Source organism: Arvicanthis niloticus, chromosome 29 (assembly GCF_011762505.2).
Source record: "Arvicanthis niloticus isolate mArvNil1 chromosome 29, mArvNil1.pat.X, whole genome shotgun sequence".
Classification (NCBI taxonomy): Eukaryota; Metazoa; Chordata; class Mammalia; order Rodentia; family Muridae; genus Arvicanthis; species Arvicanthis niloticus.
In genome coordinates, this window is record NC_133437.1 from 17,900,167 (window position 1) to 17,920,161 (window position 19,995).

General features: G+C 43.4%; 1 protein-coding gene across 2 annotated transcripts in view; it reads left to right on the forward strand.

The window, feature by feature from the left end:
• Positions 1-10: 10 nt before the first annotated feature.
• The window catches only part of Dmgdh (dimethylglycine dehydrogenase), a 74,963-nt gene continuing 54,978 nt past the window's right edge, over positions 11-19,995 (forward strand). For both annotated transcript variants that reach the window (XM_076927157.1, XM_076927158.1), the window contains exons 1-5: positions 11-143; positions 2,597-2,765; positions 12,093-12,191; positions 13,512-13,676; positions 17,073-17,277. In XM_076927157.1, the coding sequence (XP_076783272.1) occupies positions 58-143; positions 2,597-2,765; positions 12,093-12,191; positions 13,512-13,676; positions 17,073-17,277 (724 nt within the window). In that variant the 5' untranslated portion in view covers positions 11-57. The remainder of the gene's footprint in view (positions 144-2,596; positions 2,766-12,092; positions 12,192-13,511; positions 13,677-17,072; positions 17,278-19,995) is intronic.

Here is a 19,995-nt window from a genome sequence, read left to right on the forward strand (position 1 = left end):
CCACCCCAGCTACCTAAGGCCGGGATCGGTCTGTGCTCGGGATCGGTCAGCCTCGAAATGTTCCGCCCGGGCGCGCTGCGGCTACGGGGCCTCGCGCTGCGGGGCTCCCCGGGGCGCCCAAGCTCCGCAGGCCTCCGGGAAAGGTGAGTGCCCGCAGCCTGCAGGTTGGGAAGAGGGGCCGGGCTTTCTGGCTCCCAAGAATGGGCTGGGGTTCTCCTGGAATTATCAGCTAACTACCAGGTAAAACGTCTCTCTGGCCGATTAGCAGCAGGGAGTGTGAGTGAGAGTCTAAGGTGCTCACATGGCTGCAGGCTGTTTCTTGTCTCTGGTGCACTTGTACCTCGATGGTGGTTGTTATCATTGTTTTGTTTTTAATGATTAATAAATACGTCCTCGAGATTATTCTATACCAGGGCATATCGATTTGCCTTATTCTTTTTAATGACTGCATAGTTTTTCATTGTATCAATATTCTCTAATTTAATGAAGCAGCCTACTTATTAACAATTAGACTGCTTCTGGTGGGTTGTTACCGCAGAGAACGTGAATCTGACATTTTTAATGCAAAAATGTTTGGGCAGTATGAGAGTCTGTTTTTGTTTTGTTTTAAGTAATTTTTTTTTAAAGAAATAAAATTGTCAGGGAAAGAGTTAGGTTATATGAAAGAGTAAAAGACGTCAACAAATTTCCTCAAAGACAGCAAGGTTTGTGTGAGATTTGAATGCCCCTGCGGTGGGTGCTTGTTTTTTATGCTTTCCTGGGCTCCTAGAATAGGATCTTCAAACTGCATTCGTGGGAGATGGCACTTTCCCCATAGTGTCTGTATGCATCTTTGAAGTTCCTGTCCTGACATCATTCCTGACATCATTCCTGACATCACCCACGGTGGCAAAGTGAGGTTTCTGTTCGTAGAGTCACTCAACAAACACTACTGCAAGCTGATTCAGTCTGTATTTTACATTCTATGGTCTGCAAGAACGGTTTTTGAGTTGCATCCAGTCATCCTTTTATCGGCAGATTTTGGACGTGGTGCCGATGATGGAGCGGGCTTGTTCCAGGTGCTGGGAGTACAAGGCCCACAGAACTGCAGTTCTGGCTCCAGTGGCTTCAGCAGCTGCCTGCTGAGCACACTTTCCTCATCAACAAACATAGGATGCTAATTCTGCTTGGCCAGTCTCACGGGAGCCTGCAAACCCAAGCAAGGGAGTGCACAAGAGAGATCTGTAAGCTAGAAAGCTTCACAACTGGGCCATTGCACCTAATACAGAAGGAAACAGAAAAGTGCATGTTGGGTTACTTTGTTTAAAACTGACTAGGCAAATATAATATAATATTAAATATATTAATAATATAAAATTAAAATATTTATTCACTATTATGTGTGTGTGCTCATATGCATATGACATTTGCGGATATTCTGAACTATTGAGAGTAATCACAGGTGATATTTCTAAGAACTGTAAGCTGTGGTGGCAAAACCCTAAAATCCCAGTGCCCTGGAGGCCGAGGACAATAGAAACCTCAAGGCCTGTGTAGGCCAGATACATAGTGAGACCCTGTCTCCAGAAACAAAACAAAACGGAGATAATTCTAAGAGTTCTTTCCACAGGCGTTACAACTTTTCTGTCAGTGTGTCTGAATACACGGTCACACCTCATGTTGTTAAGCCTGCGTAGAAAATGTGAGTTTCTTGTCTGACTAATTATGAGGGCAGATTAGAATTTAGACATCAAGACACTCAACAATTTAGCTTTTGTCAGATAAATATATCATCTTTTCTCAAATAGGAGTAATAAGACAAACACAGCATATCAATTCCAGGGAAGGTTCCAGCCCGCTTTTTTTTCTCACCTTAAAACCCATCCTTAAACACTCAGTGGTGGTACACACATTTAATCTCAGCACTTGGGAGGCACAGGCAGATGGGTCTCTGTGAGTTTGAGACCAGCCTGGTCTACAGAGCAAGTTCCAGGACAGCCAGGGCTACCCAGAGAAACCAAGAGAGGAGGATGCTTCTCTACCCGTCTCTTTAGCCTGGAAGCACTGGAGAGAAGGGGCATTTTTTTACAGACAAAATAATAGGAGTTCGTTGTGATGCAGACATGTGCAGACCAGGTGTTCGGTGCTTCTTCAGTTGCTCTCCAAGATTGTTTTTGTTTTGTCTCTTTTATTTTTTAAAGACAGCGTCTCTTATTGATTAGGCCAGGAAGGCTGGCCAGCAAGACCTAGACCTTGTCTCTGCTATACCAGCACTGAGATTACAGGTGGGAGCTATTGTGCCAAGCTTTGTTTGCATGGATTCTTGGAGTTAAACTCGGGCTCTCTTTACCAGATGAATGGCAGCTCCAGAATGTGTTTTTTAAACGAGGGGGGAAAAAAGATTGGAAAAGAAGCCGCCGCTGCCACTGCTACTGCTTGTTTCCTTAGCAACCGTTAGTGGGAGTTGCCCAGTCAGAGGTCAGACATCCCAGGTTTCTATGGGCAAATTGTAGCCTGTGGGTGTGACGATCCAGAGACTGGCAGGGGAGGGAATCAGACCCAAACTGGACCTGGTATCTCTAAGTGAGTCACCACTGTTAAAAATACTGTCTTCCAGACAGGAAAGCCTACCGTCACCCCCAGAATGGAAGGACAGAGCAGAGACTGTGATCATTGGAGGTGGCTGTGTGGGCGTGAGCCTGGCTTATCACCTGGCCAAGGCAGGGATGAAAGATGTGGTCCTGCTGGAGAAGTCGGAGCTCACGGCTGGCTCTACCTGGCACGCAGTAAGGAGAGTACCCCAAACTGTTCTGTGCCCTGAACTGGGCACCAGTCCTTCCGGTTCACGACTCCCCATAGAGAGCTCTTCAGAATATGGGATCCCCTCACCTCACCAGAAAGTGTCCTGTCACCAGGCTGACATGCTTCCAGAAAGTGGGAAATTGTTATTAGGATGTCCGTTATGTTAAACATGTGGATTCTGGATTCTGATCCTGGCTTTTTATCATTTTTTTACCCCTGTAACTTCCAGAAAGTTCTTTCCGTTTCCATTATCTGAGTTGGTTTTGCTTTGAATTTTTGTAATGGAGTCTCACCCAGTAGCCAGCATTGTGTCACTGCTCTAGTAAAGCAGCATGCTGGAGAACGGCCTAGGTGAAGGACTGACACGGCTCCCATATCGCCAGGCGGTCACTCACCATGAAGGATGGGAAGGAAGACTCGATAATTACAGACACGGCACAACACACGCACACAAGTGCACACACGTGCACACACACAGCAACGTGCATGCACACGTGCACGCTGAAGATCTTGACCTCACTGGCTATCTCTTTCCACAATCAGCTTTCCTGTAGTTAGGAGAGGAGAAGGAGCGCTCTCCCAGGGCCTCTGGGGGCTCAGCACACCCTCAGCATGGACCAGGTGCCTGGATAGGAATGGTAGTCAAGGCTGAAAGTCATGAGCAGCATGGCCCAGACTCAAGCTCTCTTGGCCGCAGTCTCACAGTTCTAGTCATCCCCACACACTGGTCAGCCAGTGCTCCTGGAAAAACAGAGTCAGCTCCTCTCCCTCCTATCCCTTATCCCTTATCCTTAGTGTGAGAGGAAAGATGGACACCTCCCATCACCTGCACACACCAGCCTTCCCAGCATAGGTGTCTCCTGTCACTGGTTCCCCGCCGCCTTCATCCTGCTTGCAGAAGCCCTAGTACTCTAGGCCCCACCGCAATCCCTCAAACTAGATTTTCCATGTAGACTACATGCTGTTTTTCTGAAAGCAACTTTCTCTACCTTTTCTTTTGGGTGTGCCTTAAAGTTACTCTTGCTGTGATGAAACCCCATGAGGAAAGCAACTTGAGGAGGAAAGGGTTTACTTCACTCACAGTTCCATGTAACAGTTCATCACCAAAAGCAGTCAGGACAGGAACTCAAGCAGGGCGGGAACCTGGAGGCTGAAGCTGATGTATTGACCATGGAGGGATGCTGCTTACTGGCTTGCTTCTCGTGGCTCACTCAGCCTGTTTTGTTCTGTTTTTATGGAACCCAGGACCACCAGCCCAGGGGTGGTACCGCCCTCCCATATCAATCACTAATTGAGAAAATGCTTCTCAGGCTTGCCCTGTCTTATGGAGGCATTTCTCAATTAAGGTTTCCCCCTCTCAGATAACCATAGCTTGTGTCAAGTTGGCAGAAACTAGTCGGCACAGTGTACATTTTGTTATCACTGCAGATCAAAGGACCTATATACGTTAAGGCTTCATGATCACTGTCTTAGTTAGGGTTTCTATGCTGGAAAGAGACATGACCATGGCAACTCTTGTAAAGGAAAGCATTTGGAGCTGGCTTACAGTTCAGAGATATAGTCCATTGTCATCATGACAGGAAGCATGGCAGTGTGCAGGCAGACATGGTGCTGGAGAAGGAGCTGAGAGTTCTACATCCAGATCAGCAGGCAGCAGGAAGGATGGGGGACACTGGGCCTGTCTTGGACTTCTGAAACTCCAAAGTCTGCCCCTAGTGACTTGACACACTTCCTCCAACATGGCCACATCTCCCAAAAGTGCCACTGCTTATAAGCCTATGGGGACTGTTTTCATTCAAACCACCACAGTCTCTTAGAAGTGAGGACACAAGGAAACAACACAGTCCTTTCCTCCTGGAGTTGGTCTTGGACACAGACAGAAAACACTCAGGGTGGGACTTGAGCCTTAAAGAGAAGAGAAACTCTGTAAGGAGCACAGAATGGGTCAGGAGCAGTTAAGGTGACAACTCGAAGAGGGGACACCAACAGGGAGGGAAGCAGGGGCAGGGGGCCTATGGGCTTTAGGGTTAAACAGACAAGAACGTGTAGGTATGGGCAAATCGAGGCAAATGGAACTAGGTCCCCCAGGATGATTATACAGCCTCACAGCTCCTGACTGCTAAGTCGGAGCAGGCAGCTACACATTGAAATTGGAATGGCTTCTTTGTTCACTGAGAGCAGTTGAGTATGGCCTGTGTTTTAGAGTAGATTAAGAATTCCCTGAGATTTCAGTAAATGTGCCTCCAAAAAAAAAAAAGGGTACATATCTTAGCCTGAACTCTTTTAAGAAAAGCAGGCAGAAATTTTATCATGATAGTCTCTTATGCAAAATTAACTTTTTGTTTGGTTTTGGTTTTTGTTTGTTTTTTTGTCTCAAAAAACAAAACAAAACAAAGAGAGAGAGACAGGGTTTCTCTGTGTAGCCCTGGCTGTCTTGGAACTCACTCCATAGATCAGGCTGGCCTCGAACTCAGAAATCCACCTGCCTCTGCCTCCCAAGTGCTGGGATTAAAGATGTGCACCACTACTGCCTGGCCAAAATTAATTTTTTAAAACATTTTTTCCTATGCAAATATATATCAAAATAGTAGGAAAAGCACCTCTGCCCTCTGTAGACAAGGCTTTAAGCCAGAGTCAAAGGACCAGTGTGGAGTCAGGCAACAGCAGCTGGGTGGTTTGCCCCCTTGGAATAAAAGACAGGGCAGGACCTGTCCTCTGAACTGATTCCAGAAGCTTCTGCAAGTCCACCAGCCTTCTCTATAAGGAATGACATCAGAAAGTTCCCCAAGCAAGAATTTTCAGCCCTGGGATATTTGGGGACAGATTGAGAGTGTGCAAAGTTGGAGCAGCAGCTGAATGGACAGGCTGTGAGAACAGTCTGTGAGGCAGCATCCCTGCAGGTCCCTGGGGTGGGACATGTTTTCTGTGATAGAATGTTCACAGATATAGGCAATGAGGGTTGGAAGACAGCACAGCCTGAGGCTGGATGTTCAATCTGGAGCCACGTCTGCACCCTGAGGTCCTGCTCACTTTAACAAGGCTCCTTTGTCAGTACATGACAGATGATATCACAAATGGTTCTGGAGAATAGGGTCCTTCACTTCCCTGGGAATGATGTCACAGCATGGTCTTTCAAAATCCAAAGATGGAAGACCCAAGGCGCTCCAGTTGGAGTGTTGGAGAGTAATCTAGAACTTTGCACTTATTTACACACTTGAGAGAGAAATTAAACTTTACTAGCACAAGTAGCATCTGATACGATTGACATATTGCTTCAGACTCCAAGATTCATGGGGTCAGGCCAGCCAGCACTGCAGTGGGTTTCTCTTAGCTCTTTGATTGCGACATGAAGCCAAGATGGTGACCAGATTCACTGAGGCTTTTAGGCTAGTATGTGGAGAAAGGAAGAGAGGGGGTTGGGGGTGAGATTAGCACTACGGAAAGATTTGTTACCCCACAGTAACGAAAAGGGTTATGAAATTTAAACACGTATATCTTTTACAATAAGGCAAGTGTCACAAACATGCTGACCTTTGATAGTAATCCAAATGGATGTGGGTAGTTTCTATGTAGCAGTTATATAGGTTTTAAAAGATACGTCTGGGAGTACAGCTTAATGGTAGAGTGTGTACCTAGGATGCACGTGGACCACTCCAGGCATGGACCCAGCACTGGAGAAGAAATGGGTGTGGTCTGCTCCTTCCAAGGAAAGGTGATGCTTTAACAAGGCAGACAGCTGGCTTGCAAAGCAGTCCTATTGGGAAGAGAGCATGTTAAAAGGGGTGTTCAGAAATGTGAACAGAGATGGCTCAACAGTTACTCTCACTGGCTGCAATTCCAGAAAACTAGGGTTCAATTCCCAGCACCCACATAGCAGCTCATAACTGTCTCTAACTCCAGTTTCAGGGGACTCTGACACCTTCACATAGACATACAGACAGATAAACCACCAATGTACATAAAATAAGAATAAAATCCTAATTAAAAATACATCATAGGAATGTGGATATTATGGTTAGGTTTTCTAGACTAAATGATATCTCCTTGTGTGTGTGGGGGGGGGGAGTTATCTCTCCTATGTAAGAGATACAATTTTTAAACTATTAATTTTTTTCTGATATGGAATTCCAGTAGGATTTGTTCCCTTTTATCTAAAATACAGAATGTGATACTTTCTATGTTGTAGCAAGAACAGAGAGGCAAGGGAACATGACAGTCTGTGCTGTCAGCAGAAACTTTGTATATAGGTTAGTGTAGTGGCAGGGGCTTGGAATGGAGGAGGGGCCTTAAAATACAGAGAACACAGTCAAGAGAACACTGCTTCCACTTGGGTTCCTGCAGGATTGAGAGGAGTCTTCTGCTGTCTTAGCCTTTGAAGACTGTGCCAAGTACAGGAGGCCTGGGGTTAAAGGCAATTGTCAACCAGACAGGCTCTAGGATCACCTAGGAGACAACCCTCTAAGCACATCTGTGAGGAAATTGCTACATTGTGTTAATTGAGGTGGGAAAACCCACCTGAATGTGGCTAGCATCCTGCCATGGTCCACAGGGGTCTCCAGCTGAATAAGAACGGAAAGGAGAGCTAAAACCCAGTATTCCTCTCTCTGCTCCCGGAGGGCAGATGCAACAAATGGTTACCTTCACCTCGCACTGTGCCTTCTCCGCCTTGACAGACTCAAGCTGTAGGCAAAATAAAACCTTCATTTTTTTAGTGGCCTTTTGTCTGTTTGTTTATTCACAACAATGAGAAAAAAGCCCAACACACAGGGGAATTGAAAGTTCAATGCCAGTCCCAGTTGGTGGGGCTCCCCTTTAATCCCAGCACTGGGGAGGCAGAAGCAGACAGATCTGTGTTCCAGGCCAGGCTGGTCTACAGAGTGAGGCCCAGGATACCCAGGACTGCACAGAGAAATCCTGTCTTGAAAAACAAACTAACAAACTAACTAACTAACTAACTAACTAACTAACTAAAAAGTTTAATGCCAGCCTGGGCTATACAATGAGACTGTTTAAAACAAAAGAAAAAAAAAAAACAAGTAAATACATACATATACAAATAAACAAACAAATAAATGAATGAACAATCCTGTACATAAAGCAAGCCTAGAATCAGGCAATATTTTTACAGGTTAACCAGTGTATACACAGCTTAATAATGAAATATGTTAATCACAACACTATCAAAAATGTGATTCATGAGCTTAATATTCAAAAGCTTTCTGGCACAGTAAGTAAGACAAAAATTATTTAAAATATTTCCCTCATCCCAAACTCATTTAGCATGCTTTACAATCTCTATTAACATAGTAACCTATATTTACATGTTATGTGTAAATAAAGGGATAAGAATAGTTTAGTGGTTATGTGCAAACATCTGCGTATAAGTGTATGATAAAAGATTTGGAGCCACTGGGATAAATGGTGGCTTAGGCCAGTAGCTGAGTTTTCTGAGGTAGTAGAGACCCCTAAAGTCAGGAAGGATTATTAGACTCGGGGATCACACCACACAAGTTAGCATCCAATGCTTTCCCCATGATTTAGCATCCTTGGATGTTGTTCTAACGCCTACAGTTTTCTTCATACTTAATAATTGTCAATACTCCGTGGGGAAGAACTTTCTTTTCTTGGTATTTTTAATTTACGTTAATAAACATTTGCAAATTCTGAACTTGCTTGAAGAGATGCATGTGAGTGTTTGCGCATGCCTGTGTCTCTGTATGTGTCTGTCTGTCTGTGTCTGTCTGTCGTTTGTTTGAGATGGCAGCTCGTGTGGTTCAGGCTGGTCTTGAACTCACTAGAGGCAAGAATGACTTTGGACTCCCGATCTTCCTGCTTCTACTTCCTACTACTGGAATTACAGTCTGAGCCACACACCCGGCTTCAAAGGGCTATACTTCTGCGGTGGTTTGAATAGGTTTGGCCCCTAAAGACTCGTGTGTTTGAATGCTTGGCCCATAGGGAATGGCACTATTAGGAGCTGTGGCCTTGTGGGAGGAAGTGTGTCACTGTTAGGGATGAGCTTTGAGGCTGCCTATGCTTAAGCTCCACCCAGTATAGAATTCTAGCCTCCTCCTGACTGCCTGCAAAAGGCAATCTCTTTCTGGCTGCCTTCCAAGTTGTAGAACTCTCAGTTCCTTCTCCAACATGATATCTGCCTGGATGCTGCCGTGCTTGCTGCCATGATGATAATAGACTGAACCTCTGAGCTGTAAGCCAGTCCCAGTTAAATGTTTTATAAGAGTTGCTGTGGTCAAGGTGACTCTTCACAGCAACAGAAACCCTAACTAAGACACCTTCTAAAGGATTCTATCTCTTTTGTTGTCTTTTTTTTTTTTTTCTTCAATCTTCTATACCAATTTATGTTTTCTTTCTTTTTCTTTCTTTTTTTTTTTTTTCAAGTAAAAGCGGGGTCTCTTGCTGTGAAGACCTCTTTGGCCTTACCAGCCTCTGGCAGTCTTAACTGATGAGCCATCTCTTCAGCTCCCTTCTTATATTTCCAGCTCTGTGACCTAGCATTTATCCATGCACCTGAAGGATAGGACCAGTATTTTCTTTTTTCTCAAACTTTTCATTGGCTATATCCATGTTGAGGTCACAGAAGAGAAAGACACTGTGTTCTACATGCCTAAGTGCAGACAGATATTTAATTAACGATAGACACTATGCAAGAAGATTCAAGTAATTTGAATGCAATAGAAGCACAGTGTGGATAACTCTAAATTTTAAACACAAATTCGAAAACAAAAGCCAGCATAAGAAACGAGCTACTATGACTAGAAAAAACCCATTCACACTGGTCCCAACTGCAGTGGGAATGAGGAAGAGAGAGAAGCATGGCTTGTTCCTACATGGGCATTCGCTTTCAGTTAAGAGGATTAACTTTTTCTTGGCCATGCATTTCCAAAAGAATTGTTCCCTAAACAAAGTACACGGAGCTAAATGTCTTTGATGAGTCCATGTGCTTCTTTCAGATGAAAATTCATTAGCCCCTAGGGCTGGGGAACAGAGGACAGTGTATAGACGGATGTAGATAATGAAACTTGGAAACTTTCTGGAGGCCTACTGTAGTGTTTGAATAGAAATGGCCCCCATAGGCTCATATATTTAAATAGGGAGAGGCAATACTTGAGAGGGATTAGGATGTGTGGCCTTCTTGAAATAGGTGTGGTTTTGTTGGAAGTAGTGTATCACTGGGGGTGGTATTTGAGGTTTCAAAAGCTGAAGCCCTGCCCAGTGTCTCTCTCTCCTCCTGCCTGTGGATCTAGATGTAGAAATCTCAGCTACCATGTCTACCTGCATGCCACCATGCTCCCTGACATGATGACAAATGATTAAGCTTCTGTAGCTCAAGTAAGCTCTAGTAAAATGCTTTCCTTTATAAGAGTTGCTGTGGTCATGGTGACTCTTCACAGCAATAGAACACTGATTAAAACATCCAGATTCACCCAGGATTCTGGTTTACAGCATCTCTAGGCATAATCAGAGCTCTGGTTAGTATCCAAGAGCATTCATTTCCTCAATGGATAGGATGATGATACATTGAAGACAGATATAGGGTAGATACTAGGGTAGTTTGGGCAGATACCCAAAGCCCAGATATACTCTCTGATTGAATGAGCAAAGTTCATACACACACACACACACACACACACACACACACACACACACGCTGAATATTAAATATATGAAAGGAAAAAGAAGGGTTTTTCCATGAATTCAAAGACCCCGGCAGGCAGTTCCTGTAGTAGAAGCATTTCTCTACTCTCGCAGGAGCTGGGCTACATGATAGCTTAGGGACTGGGGTGGGATTTTTGTCAGAAGCCACTTATGTGTGTTAGATGCTTGGACAAATTTAGATGAAAGCCTCGGGCTTCTGGTCTGTAAATGGTGGTTGACTAACGTTAATGGGAATAGTTTCGAGTTTCAGAGAATCAAATTCCCATAGGAGAAAGTTATAAATATTCCTAAATGGATTTGAGTTTGAACAGATTGTGTTCTGATGAGCTCCCCAAGATAAATTAGCTGAAAAATGAGACCCCAGATACTTAATTAAGAAAACTCTTGCTTTGTGTAATTGCCTAGAATTCTTGGTCTGGATGCTACATTGAATCTGCCAGAGTTGATGGAAGGGGCTGCAACATTTCTAATATTTAGCAATCTTTTCCAAAGAATAACTAATCAGTATTTATTCAACAAATAAGTATAGGTATGCCTATTTGCTTTCAGAACAGGTTAAGCTTGAATAAGCATATCACCTGTTCCCAGGCTCTACTCACCAGAAATTACAGTCTGGGAAAGGGACAAAGAGTCTGTCCATTCAAGAGCAAGCTGGGGTTCAGGTAAAGGAACCCCCCTTGCCAGTCCACAGCACTTCTGCTTTGGGGAACATAACTCTAGGTTCCTAACTCAAGTCTCCATTGTTTGTTTCACCCTCAACATTTCCTAATACAAATTGGGCATCATTAATCTAAAAATCCAAGATCTCAAGTTTACTCTTGAAACTTTGTGAGCACTGGAGAGACGCAAGTGGAAACTTCCATACCTGGCCTCTGATGGCCCAACATATACAAATCTTGCTTCATGCTCAAAGATACTTGGAATTCTGTGTAATATAATGTATATATGTAAGGTATCTAGGAAACAAATGGATTTTTTGTATAGACCAGGGTTCTCATAATGAGGCATTATTTTATATATACAAATATCCAAAACTTAAAATTCAAAATCTATATTTTTTATTACATTTAATGAATTACTATATTTGTATATGTGTCTCCATGTACTTGCTCACACACATGGGCCGTAAATATGAGAGGACAATTTGCAGGAGTCAGTTCTCTCTCTCTATGCAGTGGGCTCCAGGGATCCTGGGATGGAGCTCACCAGTTCTGGTGGCAGGCTATCTTTACCCACAGAGCCATCTTGCTGATCTCCAAATTCAAAACCTAAACACTGCTGGTCTCACACATTTCCAATAAAAAACAAACAAACAAACAAACAAACCAGTCAACAACAGCATGTATTCCAAACCTTCAACCTAACTCAGTCCCTTTGCCCTTTTCTTGGTGACTTTTAGGTTCTTCCTGCACATGTCTATGGGTTGGCTTTCAGTCAGCTCACATGGTTGAAGCCACTTTATATACTGTGTGATGAGCCATCTGCTCTGGGGTCTCAAATGGCCACCAATGTGTCCATTTCTGCATCAGCCTGATACTTCCTCATGTCTCAGCAGCAGAGACGTTATCAACCATGTTCAAACATCACCTTATTTCTGTATTTTCTCCCCTCCACTCCCCCACCCCACTTTTAAGGCAGGTTTAACAACTTACTTTCACCCCGGGATAAACTTGAAGAAAATACATTATGACAGCATCAAACTTTACGAGAAGCTGGAAGAAGAAACTGGACAGGTAAACGCATTAAGGGGAAGGTGTCTGTGAGGTCAGCCACTCGGATACAGAATGTGTGTGCAGTGCTTGCGATGGTAGAGACACAAGCTAAGTAACCTGGGCCCATTGTAACATCATATTCATTTCTTCAAGTGTATTATCTAGGGAGCTAACTTTCTTTCTTTTTTTTTTTTTTTAAAGGAAGAGATAATAAATATAATAAATAGCAACTTTCCAAACTTTGTTTAGTAGGTTCCCATATCTACAAAGTCTGAAGTCAGGCCTCTCTGCAAACAGCTTGCTCAGGTTCCACCAGTGTCCCGAATGCCCACGCCTTCAGAAGCAGCACATTAAGACCCCTTGTCTTTATTTTTATCTCTTCTCATAGTAACTGTTTCCATGGTCTAAGATCAAAGACTTCTTAATGTTTTCATGCCCTTATCCTCACTGAGGGTCACTAAAAGCTCCCCTGGAGTCTTCAGGATTTAGATTAAAGGCTCAGCAGGTTCTGAGGCACGCCTTCCTTAGCTAGGCCCTGTCTGATTTTCTAACATTCTCTCTTGCTTCTATTTTTCTTTGTTCATATGCTTTAATTGCCTTCAACAGCATATACTTCTAGAATGTTCTGGGTGCTCTCACATATCTGCTGTCTATGTCTGTGTTGTTTTCTTCCTTCCTGTTCTGGCTGGAACCACCTTCCCCTCACCTGACACAGATGGCCCACCCCTGTTATGTGCCAGTAACCACATGTGTTACTAACACATGTTACTAACACATGTTACCACTGTTCTAACACACGTGTGCCATTGCCGTTGTTGCTTTAGTAGTTGGTCTTCCCTGCAGAGTGTGAGCAATTTGAAGGCCAGGACTGCCCTCCTGTTTGGTGACCCAGGGCTTCACCAAAATGGAAAGACTTATAGAGTTGCCAAGTGAGTGCCAGGTTACAATCCCTCTCACCATTCACCACAGCAGCACTTCCGCTCTCCCCGTTCTCCGTTCCCTCCTTTCTCCCTTTCGCAACCTGCCCCTTCAGTCTGCACTCAAACCCTCAGCCTGTGCAACTGTTTGTTCTAACTGCCCTACCATTCCTGTAGACAGACAGTTCCATCACGCCAGGGCTTTGCCTCCCTCGTTCACCCTGCACCTAGGCTTGCAATATTGCCTGGCTTACTAAATTGTCGCTGAATGAATATCTTTTTATAAGATGCAAATATCTTGTGTGATGATTATGATTGCCTAATAAACCTCTCTTACTCACTTGATTTTTTCGTTGTGCTAGAGAATTGTTTGAGTGCCGGAAGACAATTTATTTATGTACTTTCACCGGAATTATTGTCACAGGTGGTGGGATTCCATCAACCAGGTAGTATCAGGCTTGCTACAACTCCTGTAAGGGTGGATGAATTTAAATACCAAATGACGAGAACCAACTGGCATGCCACGGAACAGTATATTATTGAGCCCGAAAAAATCCACGAGATGTTCCCTTTACTCAATATGGACAAGGTATTTATTTGAAGAGCAATTTCACTTTGTCAATTTGAACTACAATTATGTTTTTAAAAAGTGTTTTAATGACTTAATGAAAACTTGAAAGGATCGATACACATCTGGAATGGTAACATTAGATGGTAGGTGTTAGACTGTGGGCAGATCGCAAGGTCAGTCGTTATTAAGGGATGTTTGCAGGGGCAATGAAAACCTTTTTTAGTCCCTGCCTGTGACAACTAAGGAAACATTTCTATACCTTTCCATGACGGGTTCCCTCACACTGAAGTGCTTCTACACCCCAGCTGTCTGTTGGGGAATGGCAGCCTCCCCTGATGATTCTAGAAGGAGACTACTGAAGTTTTAAAAGTCAAGAAGCCCTGTGCCATATCTCCTTCTACGCCACCTGGCTCCTGGCGACGCTTCCCTCTCAGGCTGTGCCAGGCACAGATCTAGACTAACTTTGAATTTCCTTAAGGGAATCCACTTGACAGGGAATTTCATCTTTATTCCCCTCCTGGGTGAGCATCGGTTTTGTTTGTTTGTTTTGTTTACAGAATAGTAGCAACAGTAACATTTACTACAGTAGTATTTATGTAAACAGAGACCGTGCTTAGCCCATTCTATGCAAACTCTGGCTACTATGACCCAAAAAACAGTACCTTAAACAACTTACACAGTGGGATAAGTTTGTTCAGTTTAGAAGAGCTGGAGGAAAGTTTTGAACCCTGGGCCCTCTCTGACTCTATCTTGGGTATGGGGAGACAGCAGGTTGCTTGGAGAAGCAGACAGTTTTATTTTCCCAGTAGTTCCTGTCTCTGAGTGTTTGTGTAACTGCTGTGGGCGCTGGGTGTTGTGCTCTTGTGGGTTTTTTCAGGCTGCAGGGACTCTAGTCCATGGGTTTGTGTGATGGTATTGTCTTCACTGAAGTCCATCTCCGCTATACTACTAAGAATCCGTTTATATCTCTTTATACGTCAACTCTGAAACACTTCCCTAAAAGCTCTCATCATTACAGATTTCCTCAAAAATATTAGGCCATGGAAACACATAGACCAGGACATGCTAAACCAAACGGTCATGGGATTACCACAGCAAGCACAAAGCCATTACAAAACACCAGCGTGGCATCTGCAAGTCTGCATGGCATGAATTCCATTAAAACCCAAAGTCTCTTGCACTGGATACATAAAGTACAAATACTAAATTTTAGTAAACAAACAAACAAAACAAAACAAAACAAAACAAAACAAAATCTCAGACAGAGAACCTAGGCCCAGATAGTATCTCTGATAAATTCTAACAGATAGTTGAAGAATGAATATGAATCCTTCACTAAGTCTTCTAAAATTAGAATTTAGTAAGTTCCTATACAACCTATATGATACAAAAACCAGACAAAAACAAAGAAAAGACAGACTATTGTTTTTTCTGAATAGAGATGTGAAAGTCTTTAATAAAAATCTAGAAAATGGAATTAACCATTTCTACGATACTGCCAAGTAGAGTGTGTCCCAGGAATATAAGGTTGGTTTAAAGTCTAAATGTTAGTCAGTGTAATCCCATCACAGTAACAAAGGTCAAAGAACATAAAATAATTTAATCAGACACAGGAAAAATATTTGTCAAGACCCCCTGTTCACAGTTGATGGCAAATTCTTCCCAAATAGACGAGATCTCATTAGAGCAGTTGCTATGCTGTCTCTGTCAGCTCACATCCTCCTCCTTCCTTCTCCTAGAGCACCTAAGCTGAGGTCTTAACAGAGTAGGTGCGCAAGAAGCCATTGTTGAATCATGAGCTGAGTACACATTTTCATCAAGCACTGTATATGTGCACACATACACTGAAATCTAGTGCTTTCATAGACTAGGCGACCACTCTAGCACAGAACCATAACTCCAGCTCATTTTTTGTTTCTTATTTTGAGAAAAGGTCTCCAAAAGCTTCCCAAGCTGTCCTGGAACTCATTCTATTCCAGGCAGCTATTGAACTTAGAATCCTGCCTTTGTCTTCCTAATAACCGGGATTACAGACCTGCACCCTCAGACACGGCTGATATCGGATATATACTAACATATTTACAATATTGATACTTAAATGTAATAACTGACATATCAACTAGAATTAGAGTTGGCTTTAAACATGAAAGACTAAAGTGATAATGCTTAAGTCTTTCTCTCATTTAAGCATTTGTATTGGACAGTCTTATGCCAACTTGACACGAGTGAAAGTCATCTGAGAGGAGGGAACCTCTTTTTTTGAGAAAAGGCTGTAGCAAGGGCACAGTGCATGGTGGATGGTGCCACCTCTGGGCTGGTGGTCCTGGATTCTATAAGAAAGCAGACTGAGCCGGGCAGTGGTGGCACACGCCTTTAATCCCAGCACTTGGGAGGCAGAGGCAGGAGGATTTCTGAGTTTGAGGCCAGCCTGGTCTACAGAGTGAGTTCCAGGACAGCTATGGCTACACAGAGAAACCCTGTCTCGAAAAACAAACAAACAAACAAACAAACAAACAAACAACAAGAAGAAAGCAGGCTGAACAGACCCTGAGAAGCAAGCCAGTAAGCAGCAACCCTCCATGGCCTCTGCATTAACTCCTGCCTCCAGGTTCCTGCTCTGCTTAATTCCTGTCCCGACTTCCTTTGGTGATGAACTGTGATGTGGAAGCCTAGGCTGAAAAAAACCTTTTCCTCTCCAAGTTGCTTTGATCGTGGTGTCCCATCACAGCGATAGGAACCCTAATTAAGAAAGCATCGAATAGACACTAAGCCACCAAGGCTTCAATGATCAAGACACCCTCTGGATCATTATGTTGTCTGTCCTGGGGTTTGACTCTTGTGTTAGTGTTCCATATGTCAGTTGGAGGCCAGCCATCACATCTGAATTCCAGACCCCAGGATGGAGAAATGAACAAAGTTGGGCATATGCTAGTTCTCTTCTTGGAGTGGCTCCTGGAAGCTGCCATATAACGCTTTCCCCTGAACTCCAGTGACTAGACCTTAGCATTAGCTTCAGCCACTGACTGGAGACAATGGCTGCCAGAAGATCGGAAACAATACTCTTTATTCTTAGTGGCATGTGCCCAAGTAATGGAGACCATTGCAAAGCTTTATCAAGTGGCTTCATGGTGACAAGTGACTCAGGTCTCATTGTGACTCTTACTCAAGTCTGAGAAGGACTTAGAAAAGAAAAGATGTTAACTGCGGTCAAGATGCTCTCCCTCTGTGCTGGCATCAAACCCCAGAACCCTGTGCATGCCAGGCAAGCACTCTGCCACTCAGCTCTGTATGCGTCCAAGACCTTGATGCACTTTTAAAGTCTAGCTTTATTAAGCATTTGTCAGCAGGCTACATTTGTGTTGAGTAATAAGCATACATTTTTTTTTAATATTGCCTTTCTTATGGTTGACTTAGATTTTAGCCGGACTATATAACCCAGGAGATGGCCACATTGACCCTTATTCTCTGACAATGGCCCTGGCTTCTGGGGCTAGGAAATATGGGGCTCTTCTAAAGTATCCTGCACCAGTGACATCTCTGAAGCCCAGGACAGATGGAACATGGGATGTGGAGACTCCACAAGGATCTGTGAGAGCAAATAGGATTGTGAATGCTGCAGGTAAGCTGCCAGCCCTCCCTCTCTCCCTCCCCTCCCCCTCCCCTCCCCTCCCCCTCCCTTCCCCCTCCCCCTCTCCCTCCCCCTGCCTGGCTTTTCCCTCCATCCTAGCCTATCTGCTACCCCTGTTTCCATTCTTTTCTGCTCTAGTTGTGTCCTGACAACTGAGGTGCTTTCTCCTTTCAGGTTTTATCTTTGTTCTTTACTGGTTACGCTCATGATCAAACTCCAGGGACTAGGGATGCAACTCAATGGGCTGAGTGCTTACCCAGCATACTCGAAGATCCCTAGCACTTGGAAGATGGGGACAGTGGGATCAGAAGTTCAAGGCCCTTTCTGGCTCTGTGGGGGAATTTGAGTCTAGCCTGGGCTACTTGAGACCCTGCCTTAAAACAAACAAGCAAGTGGATCCAAGTTCCACTATTCCAATTTCTTACTATAAAACTATTCTTTAGTGTTCTTTTTAAAGTAGATGTGACCATTTCTGTTCTTTCCTGGTCTCTCTTATCCGTCTGTATTACTTTGACTAGTCAAAAACTAATGGCTTTCCTTTCATAACATTATTAAGCACATTTCAGTCTTGTTGTTAAGCTGTTCTGTTCCAGTCCATGGAGTAGTGAAGGCTGGAGGGATGGGAGGTAATCTAATGACCAACCCACTATTTATTTGTGGAGCCAAGGCCCAGTATAGTCATAGCCATTCACTGAGCGGCACGGCCAGGTCCGGGGTGTCCAGGACTGAAAGCTGGTCTTTAGAGTTTTGTGCTGAGACACTTCCAAACATGTTAGTTACATGTGAAATCATGCTCAGTCCCACAGGTTCAGAAAGAGAGTCCATGGAAACACTGTATGGCTGGGACTGGGTTATAATTTATGTTTTCTTTTCTTATTTTCTGTGTTGGAGTGTTTTGTCTGAATGTATGTATATGTACTATGTGCATGCCTGGTGCCTTTGGAAGCCAGAAGAGTTCTTCAGATCCTCTGGGACAGATGGTTGTGAGCCTCCATGTGGGTGCTGCAAATGGAACCCTAGTCCTCTGGAAGAGGACAGTGTGCTTGGCCACTGAGCCATCTCTCTGGCCCCAGCATTTCCCTACAGTTCATGATAGCTCATTTAAACCTAAAATAATCACAGGGCAGTGAAGGAATTTTTGAGCCATTGTTTAAATTATCAAATTAAAACAATCTCTATTATTATTATTCCTATTATTGTTATCAGAAAAAAAGATATACTATAAAAATATACTTGAGTCATGTTTTCTTATGGTTCTTCCCCTAAACCACAAATCTGATTGATGTTAGTTTTAAAACAAAAACATTTAATTTGTAAAAATTACATTTTTTTATTAATTTATTTTAGGGGGCTGAGACACGTGCTATACTGTTGTATGCAAAGGTTGGGGTACAACTTGCAGGATTTGGTTTCCATAATCAAACTTTCCACAGTCAAACGGTTCAAACTCAGGTTGTCAGGCTTGGCGGCAAGCACCTTTACCTGGTGAACTATCTCATCAGCCCCTTAAATTTTTTTAAAAATTGACCTGGAAAAAGCATTGTCTTTAATATTTAAAAGTCTACATTAGTATTTCAGACTCTTTTGAACTCATGTCTCCTATTTGAAAAGCATAAAATACTGTTCTTTTAAAATATGCTTGAATGGGCTGGGCATGGTAGGGCACGCCTTTAATTCCAGCACTCGGGAGGCAGAGGCAGGTGGATTTCTGAGTTTGAGGCCAGCCTCGTCTACAGAATGAGTTCCAGGACATCGAGGGCTACACAGAGAAACCCTGTCTCAAACAAACAAACAAACAAACAAACAAACAAAAAACAAAAAACAAAAAACAAAACAAACCAAAATAAATAAGAACAAAACAAAGATACTTGAAACTAAAAATACAACATTTGCCTAAATAGTAGAAACAATTGAATAAAACCACACCTTGAACCTCACTTTTCCCTGATTCTCTGTCTGTTGCTCTTCTGTCTCATTTCCCTCGGGAATCTCTAGTCCAAAGTATCTTAGAAGACTGGACTTGGAAATCACTCCTTCATTTTCCCTGCTAAAGATATCAAAGGTTCTTTGTAAGTTTACAGCTTTTTATGGTCTCCTGAGTTCAGTTCTAAAAACATTTGGCTACTGTAATGGTGATAGCAAACACAGAGGCTTCCATATCCAGTTCCTGTGGCAGACATTAGTAATCAATAACTGTGCTTATTTTATGCAAGCTTGCACAGAGGCCCACTGTGGTTTGTTTTAAAATAGTGCTTCAGGACCTCACACAGTCATAATGTATGTTTCGAGAAAAAACTCTGTATTTAACGCACATTTCCCAATTACTTCTCTAAAATGGATAAAATTACTTACATAATACGGTAGCATTGTGATGTTTTTCTAGTACTGTGACATCTAAGCCATTCCTGAAGAGCAAAGTGAGAGCGCTCCAAAGAGATCTGCCCTAAGCCCAGGAATTGGTTATCAGGTAGGGTTCTCCATGCAACTGTGACATTCTGAGGTTGTTGAGCTCAGGAAAGCAGTGGCAGAAAGGCCTTGAAGAAGTCTGTCTGTGCTGCCTGGGAAGATGTCTTCTAGGGACCTATTCTAATGAGGGCTCTGCATGGAGTGGGGATCCTCCTCAGAATGGGTTTTGCTCCTCAAGGCTGCCCAAGAATGTCTACTGTTTCCATGGTATTCCGGGAAGCTCTTTGCTGAGAATTGTGTAAG